At 34.8% G+C, this 17,341-nt stretch overlaps 1 protein-coding gene across 2 annotated transcripts in view; it reads right to left on the reverse strand.

Moving 5' to 3' along the window:
• The window catches only part of CenG1A (Centaurin gamma 1A), a 79,185-nt gene that overhangs the window by 19,023 nt on the left and 42,821 nt on the right, over nucleotides 1–17,341 (reverse strand). The window contains exon 1 of one of the 2 annotated variants that reach the window (XM_018001695.2): nucleotides 5,833–6,510. The exons of the other annotated variant lie outside the window; for it this stretch is intronic. Coding sequence (XP_017857184.1) covers nucleotides 5,833–6,001 — 169 coding nt within the window. The 5' untranslated portion in view covers nucleotides 6,002–6,510. Of the gene's footprint in view, nucleotides 1–5,832; nucleotides 6,511–17,341 lie in introns of those variants that run through there. 2 annotated transcript variants of the gene reach the window in all.

Consider the following 17,341-nt stretch of genomic DNA (forward strand, 5'->3'; position numbering starts at 1 on the left):
CACACATACATATATATTCTATATAGCCTTTGGCTTAAGCATTGCTTAACTTAATGATCAAACGCTTTATGGTTAACAGCCTTGCATAGAATTTTATTAGCAGAGCAGCGCCGAGCCGAGCCGAGCTCCAGTGTCATATTTGAATTACAATGCGAGAATTGAATGGAACCTAAATAATAACTTCCGCTGGCTAGGGCTCTATCCATATACAGACCCAAAGCGAGAGAGAGTGAGTGAGAGCGCAACAGAGGAGATTCGTTCAATTGGGGAATACGAAAACAAAAGCGCTCGCTGACCAAGGGCTGAGCCGGGCACCCGATATGGGCAACAAGTGACCAGAAAACCTATTCACGATTCAACTTTGATCGCTTTGTGCATGCCGATAGGCAATACAAAGCCAACAAATATATTTTAATATTAGAAAGAGGCAAACAAAAAAAAAACTACAGGCTTATTTGGTTAGAATAGGCCGGACTGCCAGGGACGGCCTTTGGTGGTTGATTTTTTTTCTACTATGTTTTCATTGCTCTTTCCCCGTCGAAACTTCAAAACAAGTGTCCACCAAAGTTGGCAACGGAAACGGCGCTTGAAACGTGTCGTCGCTGTGTGTCAACTCATTTGCATATAGATACTCAATTTTCCCCATTTTCCCTAAGCGATTTTCCTATTACAGTTAGCTATAGAGGGTGAGACTGGGATAGCTTTGCATTAAACATGCAGATAGATTTTTGGACAGGTCTGTTTTGGGTACGTCTTCAAATGATTTAATTGAAAATATACGCAAAGTGTTCTTTTCTTTTTTTCAACAAAAATTTCAATATTAAAGATACAGATGAGAAATACCATTTCCTGGGAAAATTCTTAGACGATTTTTCGTTACAGTTGAGAGCACAGCTTAGCATATGTTATGCGAGAGCTATTGCCATAAAAATGTTTGACTAATTGTCTTTAAATTAGTTAAGAGTGCTGCTCGGAATGGCTTTAGGAAAAAGATCGACAAATTTAACTTGACTTAGCTATGGATTTTCCCATAAGACAAGAAAGTCAAGCAACAGTGCGCACACAACATAAATGTACTCAAAGAAATAAGAAAAAAAAAATAATAATAATAATAATAATATTTAAAAAAAATATATATATATAAATAAATAATAAAATAATAAAAATATAAATAATAAATAATAAAAACAATATATAAATAAATAATAAAAAAAAATAAAAAATAAAAAAAAAATATATATATTTGAAAGTAAATAATAATAAAAAAAATATATTTAAAATTGTAGAAAATTTCTATTCTAAGTCTTATCTAGAGCTGCACTACTTTGGAAGAACAACAAGCTCTTTCAACAGCTGTAAATGAAGAAATTTTCGTGAAAACTAGAACAGCTGAAATCGATCTAATCATATGCAAACAAACCCCATATCAAGTGTTTGAAATGCTATCATATATCATATTTCTAGTAACAATAATAATAATAATATTGCTTAGGCCAAGCCCAAAGCGTAACATTTATGACTTGCATGACCTCAATGCAGCGGCGTCTACGCTGATAAAGACGTTAATATATATTGGTCAACTGCCTATTACAAATTATCATAGCTGGCCAAGGGAAAGATCAGAGAAGACTTCATTAATTACACGCTAGCAAGGAGAAAGGTAAGAAGAATATAAAAAAACCGAAGATAATTACGGACAAACGCAGATCAAAAGGTGCATTTAGCGCAGGGGCGCGTGCGCTGCATAAGTTGAAAATAAATATAAGCGCCTAGAGATATATATTAATCATATATAGTCTATATAGACCTATATTTAGTTGCATATAGAGAAACATATTTAGCACCATTTGTCGCATCGAGCTGCACACATATTTGGTATCAACTATGGAGAGAATCGAGCTGCTCATTTGTCTCTTGGCCGTGAAGTCTTGCATGATTAATGATCGACGTTAAATGAGATCGATACAGTCGCTGCCATCAGTGGTTGGACGCGTGTCTGTTGAGCCATAGACTAACTTGATTCTAGCTTCACGAAGCATGACTCAAGCCGCCGAGGCTGTGCCCAAAAGCGACAACTGAAATACAGTGCGCCTTAAAAGGCAAGCGTCAGGCCGGGTCTTTAGTGGGCGTTGCTTTAATTGACGTGGGCTGCACATTAATTCGGAGCTCAAGTCACAGCCTCTGACAAATTTTAGGCAGTTCTATAATAATAATTAATTAAGGGCAAGCAAGTTGTGAACTTTTGGAGGTCAGTGTGCGTGCGTGTGTGCATGTGTGGGTTGCTAAATCCTGAGTTATGTCGAGAATGCAACTAAATTAATTTGAATTAGTAAGTAAAATTTGTAGTCGCAGTTAAGGCAATTATAATGACATTATCAACAGGAAATAGAAAATTCACAGATTTCACTTTTTACTCAAAACTTTTCCCAGCATTCGCAGTCGAGTGAAACTTTTGTCAGTACTTGAGCAAAAGTTCAGCATTTGATGCCATGATCTCATGTAGTACAATGCTAATGGTGTTGATGATGATGATCACGATGATGTTGTTAGTTGTTGCTATATGAACCCATGCTCTGCACAACCAGCGCGCTGCTCTTATATCTCAGATGTATACATACATATATATCTAGACGTAGACAACCCGTTTCTGTCTAATATGTATTGTATAAACAATTGCGTATTATTTTAATTACTTTTTGGCAAATGCTCTCGCAAAATGTGTTAAAAATCTTAATTTGTTGCTGCTGCTTAAGCAAAAAAAAAAAAAAAGAAAAAAAAAACAATCCAAAATTCAGATTCTTAGCAACAAAAAGAAATAAACAAAAAAGATATAAAGAAACGTGTTTAAAGCAACAACAACAACAACAACAACAACAACAAGAACAATTAAAGTCTCGCTAGCTTTTAGTATTATCAACAGACGTAGATCACATCAGATTCAGATTCCCATTTCCATTCGCATTTCCATAGCAGAACGTCAGCGAAGCGTCAAGGTCTTCGAAAAGTCAACCGAATAGCCGCAGGAAATTGGAGCACATTACGTATATATATATTTATATAGAAGAAACCAGATAAAACCCATATACACTACATATAATATTTGCTCAAAACTTTACAGATTTCAGGAAGGGTGCTAAGACTTATCAGTGGAGCATTACTTTTTTTTATTATATTTATATTTAATTAACAATTTGCAAGTGAATGAACGCAAATACTGGAATATAATAAATAAACAAGAAGAAGAAGCGGCAGCAACAACAGAGGCTTATCTTATCTAATTGACGCCTTATGGGGCCACTGCAAATGGAAAGGGGATCTATTATAATAGATGACATAGGTTTATATATAGAAATTACAATACTATAGCAAAAGAAAATCGAAAGATTTCTATATACATATATTCGATGTGAGTTGGGGTCACTTTGAAAATACATTGTCGAGTTGCTAGGGAAATATATTGGATTATTGGAATTTCAGTGGTTAATAAGTATAAATAGCAGGGGTTTATTCTGTATATATATATTAGATAAATCTGATGTAATTTATAGAAATTTTGAGTAAGTCATAGAAAGTGCAAATATAAAGAAAGAAAGTTCATATAGAAATGCTACATATCATAGGAATTGCATTTTTTTAAGAAATTATATATACATCTATATAGAAAGTCTATATAGTCATGCTATAAATTTCCATTGAAATCAAAATTCGTATAAGCAGTTTTATAAATCTGTATCGTCATACTACATATTTCCATATAAATGAAATTGAAAGCGATTTTAGCATTTGAAAGTTTTGCTGTATAGGAATTGATCTTTTTTAATGAACCGAAACGAAACTAAAATTATTGCAAAAGGAAAATTTGCATTAATAAAGAAAAACTCTCTGCTTAAATTAAATATGTTTCGCGATTTCAAAATATATCCAAGCAACAGTGATTTGTTTATGCTTTCGTTTTCGCATAAACCAATCAAAATCTTTGGTCAGATTTATATCATAACTCAAAATCTAACAATGGCTAACACTGAAGTAAAAGTATTCAAACCCCAAAAAAAATGCAAATATAAACTTGTTTTAAAACGAAACTTAACATATTTTCCAGTTCCTTCTTAAATGCAAAAATATGTCTTTTTGATTCTGTGATTATTAACATTTATCAAAATTCAACAATGTTGTATTCAGGGAGCTTCCCACGTTCATTTTATCATATTTCTTATTCAATTCTATGATCAACCCTCTCTGTATACCTTATAGCTCTACCTATCTCTAGCTAATTTAACGAATTGATTAAATTCTCATTTAACAACACTTTATGCAGCCCAGCAATTGATGCTAGCTATATATAGATAGAGATAAAGACAAAGAAGGAAAGATAAAAAGTTAGTGTCGCTTTTTTCCCCACTTTTCACACATCCATTTGACGTCATTAGCTGGCATTGATTGCACCGAGTGTGCCTCTGTGGCCTACGTTGACGCCTCCTGGAAGGTCTCTCGGTTCTCGCCCGCATTATTTGAGAATCGATAATTGCATGTGCTAAACAGTTGTCAAGGGCGGTTCGCACCCCCCCTTGGTACACTTCTTAAGGGGATACTTTTTCTCTTTGATTTTTATTTTCTTTTTTTATTGTAACTTTCGCTTTTGCCCTTTCACTTGACGTGGCAATTCGTGCGCCGAAACAATGGACATTATATATTTATTGTTTTCGTTCTCATGCAAAGTTGACAAATACAGATAGAAAGAGAAAAACTTGGTACATAATAATTTTATAATAGTGCTGTCATTTCAGTTGTTTGGCCAAATTTTGACATAACCGCTCGCGGAACTGACCAAACTATGTCAAAATTATAATTATGTTTTCTTCGTTTGTTACCCAATTTGAATTTTGCCAAATTGCATTTGCATTTGTTATATTTGTCAGAAATTGCACAAAAACTAATTATAATAAAAAAAATATGTTTTAATGGCACCTACTTTAAAGCCAAGTTAAGATTCGGGTTCAGGGTAACCCAAACATGAATAGCGCTGAGAGCGCTAACTAATTCACACTCTAGTTAATTAAAATGAATGAGTTATATCATCTGAAAATCATCTATTAGTGATATGTTTAATGATATTATATTGTATTATATAAACTAAGGCTGTCTTATGAGCTAACGAACTGTGAAGCTCTTAAGTTTTGGCATTTGATTGAAAGACAGAAATTATAGAAACTTTGGTCAGATTATATAGGTTATTAATTAAGTATTAATAAGATATAAATATCTTTTATTATTATTAATATTATTATTATTTATTTATTTATTTAATTATTTATTTTATTTATTATTATTATTTTTTTTTTTTTTTTAATGAATGAATACATTTTTTATGTGCTCTACTATTTTTAAAAATTAGTACATTATTTGACTAAACCCAAACAGGTTTAAGCTGTCATAAAAGCTAGGATGCGTATAAAGCTTTATGTATATATACGACTATACGAAAATAATTGCCCAACTACGTCGAATGGGCCCTAAAGAAAACAGTTTTTAAAAGCCAGCCAAGATCAGAAATACACTCCATAAAACACAGTATGTACATAGAGTAATACGCCCTTATAAGGTCTAAATAAGTTCTCCTTGACATGTTGCATCATTTTGTAAAGGGTATTAAAAAAGCCTATTGTCGAAGTCTAAAAGTATGCCGCTAGCTCTGCTTTATGCAACTGCAAAATATTGATCTTCAAGTTAAAAGCTCCGCTTAAAGCTTCTTCTTCATCTTCATTTCTTTCATCTTTCATTTGAATTTCCTTTGCGGAGTTCATTGGTCGCATTTACATCGACACTGTACCTCACCTGATTTGCGTTTCTCGCGTTCGGGCACAACCAAGCTTTTGGCGCGTTTGACGCGGAGCGAACGTCTGCGGATGGAGCGCAGAAAGGCTTCGGGCATACGGGAGAAGCGTTGCGGTGTCTCTGGCGCTTTGGTGCGCTCCGGCAAAAAGAAGTTTTTCACGGCTAACATGATGTTGAGGTGTAACGGTAAACAAGCTGTTGCACTGCTGTTGTTGTTGTTTTGGGGTATTGCGCGTATTGGCAATGAAAACAAGATATCTTGCTCTTTTTCTTTAGTTTGCGTTTTTGGCTTTGTCAATTGGTATATATTTATTTAGTTTAGTTGTAATCCTTTTGATTGCACTTTTCTTGCGTGTTTTGTCATTTGTTTCTTCGCTTTGCACTGATTGGCAACATTTTGGCTAGTTGTTGCCTTTTAACACCTTTTATTGATGACTAATTTTTTGCTAGCTTTTGCTTTTATTGCTAATGTTTAGTCACTTTGCATTTTAATTCGGCACAAAATTCATATATTTATATAACTGACGACATCGTTGCGCTGCCTTTGCAATTTGTTGAAAAAACTCGAAAATTACGCGAGGCCCTAAAAGCGAAAAAGCGAAATATACGCAATTGCCGCTTCACACGTCCACTATGCGCGCCTGTCGAGACTGAACTGATGGGATATTTCTACAGCGAACGAGCTCACAGCTTAACAGTGGTAATGAGCAACAGCAGCAACAGCAGTGGTTAACAGTGGTTGCTCTCCCAGCACAAACGTTCGTTCGTTGTTAACAGTGAGCAGCTGCAGCTGTGAGAGCGGAAACTTAACAGTGGACAATGTAAGTGGCTGGTGTAAATGATGTGTGTTAAGTGAGAGTGCTCGGCTGTTAAGAGTGGCCACTGTTAACTGTGTATTTGACTCTACTGTAACCAATAACAAACAACTGACGCTTAACCTGGCCAACAGCAGCTGGTGGTCTTAGCACGTGCTGTTCACAGCTGCACTTAAGTGTGCAAAAAAAACTGAGAAACTGTTTTTTGCTGCTACTCTTTTTTTCCTTTGCAAGTTAAGCGAACATCCGCTGCATCTGCAACGGAAATGCCATTGTCTACCCAACTTATCAAGCTGTCGGTATTTCGGTTCAGCTTTATATGATATATGTGTATTGGTCTGATTCACTGCAATGACAATATCGTGTTTATTTATTTTATCAATTCACAAGAAGAATGCCTCCTTTCACTGGCTGATAAGCGCAACAGTCTTAGCAGAGAGCACTGTAAAAATATCCCAACTTTTGGCTGCTAACAGAGACCGACAAAGAGAGGGAAATGGAGAGAGTGGATGCACCAGAAAACAAAAGTACCATACGGAAATCAAAATGCAATAATAAACATTTGTGCAGAGAGGGAGAGAGGTAATCATCAGCGGGCTGCTGTGCTGTTAATAATAATGATTATATGTGACGTGGTTGGATGTTGTTTCCCCCACATCAAGCGCCCTTCCCTCTCTCTTTCTCCCACTCAGGCAGCTGCGGGCAGCGTTGCTTGTTATTGTTTTTAGTTGGGGTTTCGGTTAGTGGGCCGCTTGGGAGCTGCCGTTGCACTTCCTATTGTGCGCGAGAGAGAGATGCACAATCACGAACCGAACATGTGGCATTATACGAGATATATTTATTATTATTATTATGCACACACAATTTGTCGACTATTGTAGCTGTTTTTTTTTTTCCTATTTTCTGCTCAATATGACTTTATGCAATGCTGATATAATTCAGGAAAATATAAGCATATGAGATGGAAATAGTGGAAAATGTCGCATTGATTGAAATCCAATTGGGAACTGAGCTGCGGCTGTGTGACAGGTGATAAAGTGAGAGCGAGATTTGAGCTTTACAAATTAGTTACTCTAATAATGAAATTGTAAATGTAATATGGTAGCAGGGTATGTGGTGAAGGGGTTCGGGGATGACGGAATGAGTACTAGACGACTGTGTTAGGTGTATATAAATAGAGATGTTGGGGGTGGACATGGCAATATAGAAGAATGATGGATATACAGTCATTTTGGCTAATGGGAGAGTAGATATATTGAAAGATATATAGATATATCTAGAGATTGCTTTAAAGCAAATATATATATATGTAACCAAGGTGCTACGAAAAAGAAAGGAATAATAAGAATAGTAATGTTAAATAAAGTCTACCTCATCAGAGTTTTTACATCAGACCTATATATAAACACTTGGGAACTCTCTCGAATTTCAGTTGTAGCTTATCTAAAATCGCATTGCCATATAAATCTTGAACAATAATCGAGGCACTCACGACTTTTATAACGAATGCAAATTTAAAGTTCATTGCAGATTAACCAAACAGATTTAAAAAAAAAATATATATATATAACAGTATACATATATACTCTTCTTCTTTTTCTCCACTTTTTGGCGACACGTGAACTGCATTATATGGTCGATAATTTGACACGCTCGCAGCACTTATCGGGGCCACACGCCGCACCAGACGCAACCATCCCAAAAGCAGGGACACACTTTGCGACTTAATTAGACAAGTAAGAGTCACAGGAGAGAGTGTGAAACAGAAAGAGAGAGAGAGTGAAGGGGAGTGGAGAAAGAGAGAGCAAGTGACGGACTAATCTTACACGCGATTTTGCAATGGAACTTGAAATTGACGCGTCAGTAGTTCTTGGCTTGGGTTGCGCTAAGCCACCCTCTTAACAAATAAGACGCAAGAGATCGACTGTGAAGATACCTCGTAAATAGTTAATAGCAAATACTGCCTAGGTATTGGTCAAGAAAAAGTCCTTCTTTTATAACTATCGGTATGATTGATCTAGGTCAGGCAGCTACTCTATATATACCTTCTAGTTATAATACTATGGTAATCAACTAAAGTAGCAGGCAGATCTATATATCGATTAGATATTATACGTAGATAATGATATAATGTAAGACTGATGACTGATTTATATACGTTATCTAAGTTCTGATAAGCAAAAAATACAGCCTTCCGATAGCTGTTCTATATATTTATCTAATGAAATAGTAATACATATTGCAATTGTAATCCATATATCTATTTATTTCAAGCATTTAAGCAACATTTCTTTCACAGTTTACCCTATTTTACTCCGATTACAGGGTATAAAAATCGGGTGCGGCTAACGTTTTTTCTTTTTTATGGAATTTTAATGGAATTTCTAATCAACCTGCGCTGCGTAGACGTTCAACAGGGCGCGTCGTCTGAATCTAATGCACAACCTAGCATAGCCGGAGGAATTCCTGCCCCGTCCAGAGATTTGTTTGTGACAAATGTTGCACATTGCGAGGGGTTGCAACTGAATGCTCTGGGTGGGTGGTTTGGCTCGAGGGGGGTTGCGACACTTTCGCTTTCAATTGAGCTACTTCAGTAGCGACTTTTTTGTCTTTCTCTTTGCCATTTCCACAGAAATCATCGCGATAAGCGTATTTATACCGAAGGAAGGAAAAACCAAATGAGGTTAATAAAATTTTAAGGGTTAAAAAGCTCAAGTACAGCCGATAGAAGGACGCGGGCCACACTGCCCCCTACGCTCGAGCTGCGGCTAATTGACTTGAGGGTGCGCTCGTTGACTTTGCACACACCGCAAACCCCCACCCAACCCCTAGCCATAACTGCACCCTTAGCTAATTTTAATTGCAGCTCACATGTGTGTGTGTGTGTGTGTGTGTGAACGCTTGACTGTATGTTAAACAAATTAGGTTTCCCTTAAGCTTTGGTCATTTAATACTACATGAGGCTAACCAACGCGTAGAGTACGCCCACTAGAATAAATGGAATCGGAAATGAAAGAGGGGTTAAATCCTTGAACTACTGCAGATTGCTGAAGCAAAAACTTGTTTGGTCTTTTGAGCTGCTGCAGATGCAGTTGCTTATATGAAAAAGAGACGGACAATAATTAGTTTTATGTAGATATTTATATGTTCCTTTCCTTAATTCAGTTTTTATGCTTGCATAAAACAACAAATAAATTCTGCATTTTTACTTTAAGTCTTCGCGATCGTCGCTTTTAAATTTACATTTTAACAGTTGCAATTGGCCGCTAGCAGACTAACTTTTCTAGCCTTAAAACATTGATTAAAATTCAGCCAAAATACCAGGCAACCAGAAGCGACTAACAGGCAGCTTAGCAAATTCAGAGAAATATAAATAAATATCGTTGCATACTGTCACGGGGCGGATATATGGGAGCAAAACCTCAAGCATTTCTCGAAAATTGAGCTGGGACCAACAGGCAAACAAAAATGAACAGCCGGGCAAAGTTAAGAATCAATACAATGTTAACTAACAGTCGAATGTTAGCTAACAGTGTTATCCGTATTTATCCGCTGTTAGCTAGAAGCAGCAGCTGTTAAACGCTCACAGCTTTTGTGTGAGATTTTAACTATGCTTTTTTGATAACGTGAAACTGTGTACTAATAATTAAAATTAAAATAATATTTATGAGAAATCAAACAGAATTAATCAAGGATTCTAAATCATATATAATTTACTCAATAATCTCTGATCAGCATAAGCCCAACTTATTTGAATAAAACTAAACTAGAAACTGCTGATGGCAGCTGAAAGTAAACTTGAATATTTCACGAACATATCCCTGCGCGTGTTTGTTGACTTTCAACACCACCCCCAACCCTTAACTGCACCCTTAGCGAAATTTAATTGCAAATTGTGTGAGTGTGTGTGTGTGTTAAACAAATTAGGTTTCCCTTGAGCTTAGGTCATTTAATATCAGATGAGGTTAACCGCCAACATAGGGCAACCACCCAAAACCACCCGCCCATCCTCAGTGTCACTTGATACTTTTTGGTACGAACCAAACCCAACAATCGCCCCTCGCCCTAATTTGCTGCTGTTGCGCAAATATTTGCGAGCTTTATTAGTTCATTATGTGAACATTTTATACACTCGACGCGACGTCTCAATTTATCTCTTTCGGACCGCAGGCAATTCGTCACACTTATTTTTTATTTTGGATAGGGATTGAGTGAGAATCTGGAATTTCTGACTAGCCACACACACGCTTTTGATTTAGCTGCTGTCAAGCGGAAGTCGAGGGATGGGGAGGGGCAGAGGCAAAGGCTAGGTCTAAGCGGAAACAACGCTTCATTTGCATTAGGCGAACAAGTGGAGAAAGTCTAAGCACACATCTGTTTACACGGGCTGGCAATGTAGAATATAATTTCACAATGATCATTCAAGTATTTGGCACAGCAGATGATTCATAAGATATTCCAAAATCACACACAAAACGATTATGCGTATGATATTTATAACTGTGAGCAGAGACTTGACTCAGTGTTCCAACAAATTTTCATTACTCTCTTTACAGCAATAACATGAAATAAATTGAGGAACTGAACATACATATGCATATATGCCATAAAGTTTATTTCCAGAATTAGAAATTGGGATAAAATTGTATTAATAAAATTTGCATTCAAAAAAATTCGAATAAAAAACCAGAAAACAGGAATTGCGCAGGGCGGGAGTATATGACTAGTTGATACCCCGACGTCTGTTTAAATATCTTGAGATTGCAGATATATAGTTCTTACACAACGGAACCGCATTGTGCCACTCAGCATTCGTCTAAAACCCTAGGGTATATCTAGCCTATCTTATTTTCGCAACCCATTTTGATTCGGTCTATTTTATTGCAACGGCCCAAATTGGTTAATTTAATATTCATAATTTTGTAATTTGCAATTGACAATTGAAAAGTCAAAGTTGCATTCAATTCAATACTCATAATATATTCATATTCATGTTCACGGTCGAACTCATATTCAGATTCAAATTCAGATTCGGCTCCAGATTCACCCCAAATCGGGTAATTACAAGCGCATTAGTTCTCACGGCCAAATGCGCTTAGCGCTGTTCGAGCTAACCCTTTGCCCCATAATGGCAATAATTAATAATTCATAATTTGCAAAAATAAAAAAAAAGATTAGCGAATCTTCAATTGTGATGGGCCTAAGAAATTCATAAAATATTACGCCCGACTTCAGCTATGCGCCAATTTGTTGTAATGAAGCGTGAAACGCTTCGAGAAACATGGCAAAAAAAATGAACTTAAAATCCATGAAATTGGAAAGCAGACGGTGAGCAGAGGGGTGAGAGGAAGAGGCAAGGAGAGGAGCAAAGACAAGGAATCTGCAACAATGCGATTTGACATAATTATTAGAGTTACGAGCCGAAGGAGCGCAGAGCAAGCCAAAACCCCTGCCAGAAAATTATTCAATGTGCCCGACGAGTCCGTCGGCCAGTCGGCCGCTCGCTAAATCAACTTATGAATACCCTAGAAAAAAATGGATTTTATGGGGTATGCTAAATGAGTGAGCAGACATATAGAAAAACGTGGCTATAATTAAAGGAGAGTAGTCCAATGCTCGAGTTGATTGACCAGTGGGGAAATCGACTTCTGAATACCCTATAAAAGTTGTGTATTATGGAGTATACTATCTGAATGAAAGCAGAAGAGATGAATATATAGAAACTTGGCTTAAAGGGATATAATAAATGACTACTCTGAATGTTTCTTGGCTGAGTTAACTTAAGTACACTCTATATATAAATAGGGTATACTATGGGTATAATAATAAATTTTACAAAGTGTAAATTAGTCATAGGAAACACTCTAGAAATACCCTATCAAATCATAACTGAATATGATATATATAATATTTGTATATTATATGTCTATGACTCTCAGAGGACAATATTCTATCTATGCAAAGAGATTAATGCAGCTTAATAAAAAGATAAATACCATAATATTTTTACTCCATATAGAACTTAGATAAATAAGAGTTTTTCTATTAAAATTGGCATAACATCATTATTATATATTTAATACAATTATGAAGATTCAGCAGATGGGAAAAATATTTTACTGTAATTTAATTTATTATGATTTAATTTACGATGAAATAATTTTTGCCTGCCCACAGGGTATATCTTTGGCTACTACTTCAACTCACTCACTCACTCACTTCTCCGCCTGCACTTTGCACTTTCAACGCAAATTGAGTTGATTAATTGAAATGTGTAGAGCAGCAGCCGTAAAAATGGGGGCAGGGGGCGCTGCTCTGACTGCTCGCAATTGCGTGGCCAAAGGGCAAAATTGCAGACGGCATAAAATCAATAATTTTAATGGGTCCCGCTCCCCAAAGCGCCCAGTTCATTGCTACAGCTGACAATTTATGTATATCTGTTTGGGTCTGTCTGCTTGTCAATGCAAATATGTTAAGTACGGAGCCCAAAAAAAAATGAGGCGGAGTACGGTTCCAGCATTCACTCTCTCTCTCTCTCTCATTCTTTCTCACTCCCTCTGCCAACTCCCACACCCCCATCTTTTCAATCCCTGTGTGTGTGTGTGTGACAGGCCCCAAAGCTGGAGCTTCAGTTTGCTGGGGAGCCGCAAGCGAGTTTTGGCACTGCAGTCAAATTGGATTTAATTTTCAAAAGAGCCTACAAAATATCTAAATTGAAGCCATCTCGGGGGAGCATGAAACTCGAATACCCTAACATAACTAAATGAGCATGAAAATTGTGCATGAAAATTAAATTTGCAAGTTTTAATATTAGAATAGAATTTGCCACTTCAGCTTATCAATAATTTATGACTATTTCGAGATTATGGACGAAAACTAAACTAGAAAGAGAATTTTATATTTAAGACCTTGGAGAAATTTAAAGGGAAAGGGTTTGGCTTTTAAGGTAGGATTGCCTTAAGCTGGGAGAACAGATGCAGATTAATTTTGTATAATATATAAATTACAGTCTAACTAAAATTGGTAAAAATTGTATAACTCAGCTTTAAAATACAAATTTGTTTCTTTATATTTGAGTTCATAATCGCTCACGATAAATGATCCATTTTTCTCACTTTCATATTAAAATATGTGAAATATGGGAGAATACGTCAACACATAGAGCTATTCTGATTTGTTATTATTTAATTTTCGATTATACAATTCTTCGGCGTGTGAAATTTATTAAAAAATAAAAATTCTAAAAAACAAAAATCAATAAATATCTGTTAATTAATATACTGTGCAGTTGAGAAAATAATAATAGCACCATGATGCAAATTTCTTTCTCGATAGAAAAATTAATTAACGATTTTGTTGAATGAAAAATGAGCAATAAATAAATTTGTTATATACTATGAATGAACAAATTTTTATTTACTGCTAATGAAGATAAAATTAATTTATTGCTAATTGTTAGAATTGTTCATTTCAACTGCAGAGAAAAGAATAAAAATGTCATTTTTAAATGTGTTCCATAGCTTAAATATAGCTATAGCTATAGCTATCACATTCCAGTAAAAAGAATAGACAAAATTAAAATTTAATAATTTATATATATAATACGAAAATAGCTTTTTATACCGTAGTTATTAAATAAATTTAAAATTTTTATATAAAACTTTATTATTCATGAAACAATCGTAATCTACTTTTAGAAGTTCTTGAGGTAATAATAATAATATAATTAATATGACCATTGATCGGTAGCTATCTGCTTAAATAAAGCACACTTCAATAAGAAATTAAACTAAGCAGCTCGAACCCGGAACTCTATTACTCAAGCACTAGAGATAGCTCACTCAACGATGACTGCACTTTGTTAAACAGAATACATGAAATCATTCCGTGTGCTGAAGTAGGTGTACATATAAATAAATATATGATATATGACAAACAGAATAACAAGCATAATATGCTGAAGTATGTAGAGGAAGGTGATAAGTTATGTCATGTGTATATAGAAGAAGTAGGAATCATTTGAAACAGCGAAACTTATGTTAACTATTATGCTAATTATAAATGGAAAATAAGAATGGAAAATAAAAGACCATAAAAACATGTAAGATAATATTTATATAAACATATATTATAGATTGATAGATGTACATAGAAAACATAAACAATATTTATCTATCTATATATGTAAATGGAAGCGAATATATACATAGTAGATATCTGATGAATCATCAATATTGTTTATATAGAAGAATTCAAAACAAACATCCAAATACACGTATGTATATGTATATGTATGTATAGTATATGTGTGTAATATAAATCACATGATACATTTAAATCAACTTGAATATTATTAAAAAAATTGTTCTGCCAATATTTTATGAGACACGTCAACTCTAGGGTATACACAGTCCACCCCAGGCCGTGTGACGTTAAATGTAATTTTCTTTTAGCTGATGGCGACGCAAGCAATTCGCAAAGAAAATATATACATGCATATAGAAAATTATATATAAATATATATATATATACATGTATATATTTATAATTATTATGACGAGTATTTTTCTCTTTTTCGTGAAACAATTAAATGATATGGATGTATGAGTTGCTCTATAAGGCAGCTCCACTTCAATTCACTTCACACACAGCCGAACGTAAATCCAAGAGCACAGCTGACGCAAATGCTCAGAGTGTGCTGGGATGGAGGGGGGGACGGAGAACGGGGTGCGCGAGGGGAGCTAGGGGTTTTGGCTATAAATTGCCACAGGGTCGGTCAATGGGTGAGGGAAAGAAAAATTCGGGTTAAAATTTCTGTGTTTATTTATTTTGCAGTGCCTAAATAACATCGCGCAATTGTTGCGTTACAACAAATATTTCAAATTATATTATCGATGGAGAATGTTTTATGCGCATGGTTTGGGGTCGGGATTTGGAAGCAATTATGACATTATGCAATATGCGTCAAGTGACATATCGTATGGTAAGCCTCGCTATAATTAGATGCCATAGCTCTGAAATTGATAATTGACTGAACTGAAAACTGATCCAATTGCAATTATGAATATTCAATTCAAAGCTGATCTAATACCCGATACTATGGAATGTTTCTTGCTTTTTCCGTGACATGGAGACCATAGATATTGGTTGAATTGATAGCTATAGCATATATCGATTACGTGTAACATGCGCGTGCAATATATGGAAGCAATATAGCATTCGTTTTCTTAGCTATAAATGGTTCTTTACTTTACTCTCTGTTGTTCAGAAATTGACATACATAAGAAATTGTAATTGTGAATTAACATGTGTATAAAAATAAAAATAATATTATAACAAATAAATATGCAAATTTACAGAGACTAGATGATAAATTATGGCAAACCTTTTTTTGTTTTCATTTATCTTAAAGACATAAAAGCATAATCTGAAAATTATTTGAAATAAGTTGGACTTTTTCGCTCTGTTAACAATAATTAAAAAAAAAAAAAAATAAATAAATAAAAATCCAACTTGCAGCATATTATAAATAAAAAAAAAAATTTTTTTAAATATTTATATTGAATATATTATAAATGTTATTAATTTTTATTGTTATAATATCATTTTTATTATTATATAAATAAATAAACAAATATTTCAAATCGAGGTTTGAGTATTCGGAAACTGTAGCAAGTATATAAATTAGTAAATATTAATATAAATAATAAATAGCTCAAAATATATATATAATGATAATATCTAATATATATTATCTATTTATTCTTTCCATTAAAATTGAGTAGAAGTCACAGACGAGTCACAGTACGATTGTATTTTTACGAAGATATAGAACACACTCCATCACCCTACAGTTCACATATTAGCTCACTCAGTCAACTCATTTACTTAACATTCGGTTACTCACATTCACTCACTCGGCGCTATCATAGACTAAACTATATCAACTCGCTCAGTGAGCTCGCTTAGTTGTTCTCATTCACAGATCGTGCGCTCTGCCCAAGGCTTTCACCTTTCACTCAACGAAATTTCGGCAGCGTCTAACTTGTAATTAATATTTCAAATATATATGTTTTTTTCAGGGATGATATCGTATGGCTGTTCCAGGTCGGCGCACGCTCGAGTAATTTTTCTTTAACACGCAAGGTCAGAGTTCAAATTAGAAATAACTAGCTGAAGGTAACAATTTACCTTTTTTGCTGCGTTTTCTTCTTTTTTTCGGCGAAAAAAGGCACATGAAATAAAGTATGTAAGGAGAATTTCTCGAACGGGGTGTAACTGCAAATCTGCTCAATTTATTGGGGGTTTCTTTTTGTTCACTTTTTTTTTTCTTTTTTGCCTAAATGGCGTGCAAAATGTAATATTGTCGAATGAAAATCATTTTGACATTTTAACATTTTGTTGCGAATTTTCTTTAGTTTTTTAGCGCATTTTTGTTGCGTTTTATGGGCTGTTGTGCCTACTCGTGTGACGGTTTTATGATCGCATTACGTGAAGATTAAGAGCATCGCCAGGCAATGTTCCCAGAGCATTTGATACGCCCATCAAAAAAAAAAAAAAAAAAACTGAAAGATCATTTCGTTTGGAATTTATGTAAGTGCAAGTTTATGGCATGTTCAATTTGCTGTGCCGAATCAGAAATTAATGGAAGAGCGAGAAAAAAGAAGAGGAAAGAGAGAATTTCGCTTTGCAAA

The sequence above is a fragment of the Drosophila arizonae genome, chromosome 3 (genome assembly GCF_054131065.1).
Source record: "Drosophila arizonae isolate 15081-1271.41 chromosome 3, UAZ_ARI_1.0, whole genome shotgun sequence".
NCBI classification, from domain to species: Eukaryota; Metazoa; Arthropoda; class Insecta; order Diptera; family Drosophilidae; genus Drosophila; species Drosophila arizonae.